Genomic DNA, 3,627 nt, shown 5'->3' on the forward strand with positions numbered 1-3,627 from the left:
ATGACTTTTATCAATCGATATAATAAATGAGTACTGGTGTTGCATGTCATCTACTATCCTTGTATTGTTGTAAATGTAATACTGAACAGTAGCAACATATTGTACTAAACAAATTAGGAAAGCCCATTATTCCACTAAATACCCGATCGTGTTTTAAACAAAAAATCATAATTCTATATATAATAATTAAAAATAATTTAATATAATTTGGTATACTTGGTATTTTGTATATAAACAGGTGAAGAAAACTAAAATTTGGAATAAAGTTACACTATTTTTGGTGCCAAATGAATAACCAAGTAAACCATGTAAACCAAGAAAAATCTCCTAATTTTTTTTAAAAATAATAAACCATTTACCTGAGGCTAGAAATCTCAACGTTAATGTAAGTAATGTTGAAGGTGAAATCACTTTTCAAAGATGAGTTTGATTTTTTTTTATAAATTTAAGTGTAATTCCTTCCAATCACTTTGGTGATCGTTTTTGATAACCAACTACTCAATCTCAATCTTTTTACTTTTTAAAGTTTTTATTATTATTTTTTTTTAACTTCACGGTGCATATGCAATGAAAATTTTTCATGAATCAATTATACCTTTTCGCTGTAATGTTCTCTGAACGAGATAAATATCATCTAAAAATGTGTATGAGTTATAGAATGATCTATGTAGATAAACTCTATACGCTCTACATAACTACTGTATTTAGAACAATTTCTTTCATAATGTAAATAAACACCCTTCTAATGAACACTCTAGATAGACTGATCTAACTAGATATATCCAACTGACATATACTTTGCTCTACACTCTACGGTATACAGGTAGGTACCTTAAAAAATGTCTTCAACAAATATATACTACATACTAAATATAACTATAAACATGTTTAATTAGGGTAGCCAGGATATATAGCTTGAAAAATATATTATAATTAAGGACATCATCATATAAGAAGAATAAAAATAAAAATAAAACTATATACTGTCGAAAAAAAATGACGTTTTTATTATTAAAAACTGTATTAAAAAACTAATAGTAGGCATATATTGACAAGGGATTAATAATCGTTAAGTGAGTTTTTAGTAGTGGTATGCGACTGGGTAGGCGCTCTTGTAGATTGGGTAGTAAGCCTTTTCGTATTTCCCAGGAAAGTATTTTCCATCATCATGAGCGTACTTTGGGTAGGCGGCGTAGCTAGGATAGGCAGCGTAGCCGGAGTATGCTGGATACTTCGTGAAAGAAGAGTAAGATGTTGCGGCAGGATACGCTGGATATTTATACGAGTAGATAGACGGATAAGCAGAGTACGTCGCGTATGAGTAAGATACTGGGGCTGGGGCAGAATAGGCTAAAATCGCTGCAAATACAAAAAATCCATTTTTTCATGTATGCTTTTAATAAAATTGATTTTCAAAAAAATTGTCTCAAAAAAAAAAAATTTAAAAAAATCTTATTACATCCGAATTTTACAATTCATAATGTTATAGGTATATTTTTTAATATAATACTTACGAGCTGGAGCGAGGTAAGCGTGTTTCTTTACTCTTGCTCCTTCGACAGTAGGGTTTTGCTCAACAGCAGACACAGAGTACACAGCCAAGGCGAAGAATATCTTTAAAAGAAAACCAATGTAAAGATAAGATATTATGGTAATATATTATTGCTGTAATACTATAAATTATAATTTGAAATTTACGCCACAGGTGAATATTTAATACTAATCAGAACATGGTGTTTTTATAAATTAAGTATTTTCTAAATGTTTCAGTAAACATGTGCCTAGAATCGATTTGAAAAATATTAAACACTTATAATAAAACCTTTGGAGTGACTTTAAATTTCCGAAAACTTAACTTTTAAGAACACTACCGTTTCATAATTACCCATGCTGAGTATAAAATAATGTCTTATCTAGAACCCTGAGATTAAAAAGATAATATTTTTATTATTTACAGTGTCCATTATTCTAAGTGATTGTTCATCAAAATAATATCATAACTCGAACCACAAACCAATTACATATAAAACAAAACAATCAAAATATTATTAAAATCAACTAATAAATCTTCATAATACCGAGTATATATACAGCGTATCTGCCCGGAAATTTATGCAATGTTAGTTGCTTATTGTATGTAATATAAGTTATTTTGCATTATACAATTTTTCATTATAACACAATGTTTAAAAATAAAAAATAATCAATTATCAAAATTTACAAAATAATACTTTGAAAGTACGCTTAATAATTTTAAGAAATTATTTAGTATAATAAACTAATAATATAAATATTATTAAAAAATTGTTCCTATGACTCACATAACGTTATTTAAATGCATTAAAATACTCGACTGAAACGTGAATAATGTGGTTGACTGAAAAATTACAGTAAAGAACGGAACATTGATAATTTATCGAGAAGTTGAGAAGAAAATGACAATATAGCAATGGAATAAATAATGACTATGAGTTTAAAGTTACTCACCAGATACTTGAAAGAAGCCATTTCGTTTTGGTGTTTTCTTCTTGTGTTCTAAACTTCGTATCTGCAAACTTCAACCTGCGTCGATGTGTGTACTTGGAATGTGTGATACAAATTTCGGACGCATCGGTCTTTATATATGCTGCTAAATCTTCAGTAAATCCAACCACAACGTTGAGTGTATATCCCTACTCGAAAAGGGCGTTGCCGGTATCCTAAAGGTCAAAATACAGATCAAAATTAAATACCGAAACGTATATTATGCCATTAGTAGTACGTGGTAGCAGTCGACCTCGGAATATCATGACAATTGACTTTGGACTTCCTTAGCAGTTGACCTTGAATCTTGGTCCAAGGAAGTTTGCGACACAAAAATTAATAGTTCTTTGAACAGGGTTGGGATTTTAAAGCATAATAAATAACAAAAAAAGCACAAAATTGCTTTAAAAAAGTAAAAATGAAGCATATTTATTTTTTAAAAAAGGCATTTTAAAAAGCATGACTAAAAATTAATATGAATTACTTTAAAGACTGAAATAAAAAAATTGAAAAATTCATTTAAAGTAAATAGTAATTAACTACCATGTATTTTGCAAGATTTGCAGTAGTGAAACTGACTCTATTGTCTGACAGAATATTTTTATACATAGAAAACGAACGCTCTACATCCATTGTAGTTATCGATGCATACTTCATACAAGAGGTTTTGTTTAAATCAAACCCATGATAATTAATTTCGATTGAAATTACCATGAAATTATACCATTCAGTATATATTATTACTCGTATTGTCCACTAATTGTTTTCAGCCTTTGTTTTTTAAAAGAACACAATTTAGCTTACCCAAAATTTTAGTTACAATATTTGCATTATCTTAATTTACCTTATTTTCTGAATCTAAGACAATATTTATACATTTTGTCAACGATGTAGTTATAATTGTCTGTATATCAATAATCTATACATTTAATACATTTAACAATCAAACTGATAACAACAATTGAAGGGTACAAGGAAAATACCAGAAAAGTCACTTTTTTTTTGCCAAAATAGCGATTTCGTATCAAATTATTTGTATTGACGTATTTTATCTTTCAAGCAGTCAAATCTGGAAAAAAAAACAGATTAGTCGAGAGTTATGAC

General features: G+C 28.6%; 1 protein-coding gene across 1 annotated transcript; it reads right to left on the reverse strand.

Annotated features, from left to right (window-relative positions):
* Positions 1-981: 981 nt before the first annotated feature.
* LOC112686275 lies at positions 982-2,604 on the reverse strand. Its single transcript, XM_025558483.1, has 3 exons — positions 2,488-2,604; positions 1,515-1,614; positions 982-1,359 (listed from the first exon to the last, which is right to left on the reverse strand). The coding sequence occupies exons 1-3, from the start codon at positions 2,506-2,508 to the stop codon at positions 1,082-1,084; spliced, it is 399 nt and encodes a 132-aa protein (XP_025414268.1). The 5' UTR covers positions 2,509-2,604; the 3' UTR covers positions 982-1,081.
* Positions 2,605-3,627: the final 1,023 nt, after the last annotated feature.

Source organism: Sipha flava, unplaced genomic scaffold (genome assembly GCF_003268045.1).
Source record: "Sipha flava isolate LNK unplaced genomic scaffold, YSA_version1 303_pilon_pilon, whole genome shotgun sequence".
Lineage (NCBI taxonomy): Eukaryota > Metazoa > Arthropoda > Insecta > Hemiptera > Aphididae > Sipha > Sipha flava.

What these genes read in the sequence shown, in the direction of transcription:
- LOC112686275 (XM_025558483.1), bottom strand. Translation starts at nt 2,508, where the DNA reads ATGGCTTCTTTCAAGTATCTG. An exon ending in TGGCTTCTTTCAAGTATCTG is followed by an intron (nt 1,615 to 2,487) that starts GTGAGTAACTTT and finishes TTTCTTTTAAAG; the next exon opens with ATATTCTTCGCCTTGGCTGT. An exon ending in CGCTTACCTCGCTCCAGCTC is followed by an intron (nt 1,360 to 1,514) that starts GTAAGTATTATA and finishes TTGTATTTGCAG; the next exon opens with CGATTTTAGCCTATTCTGCC.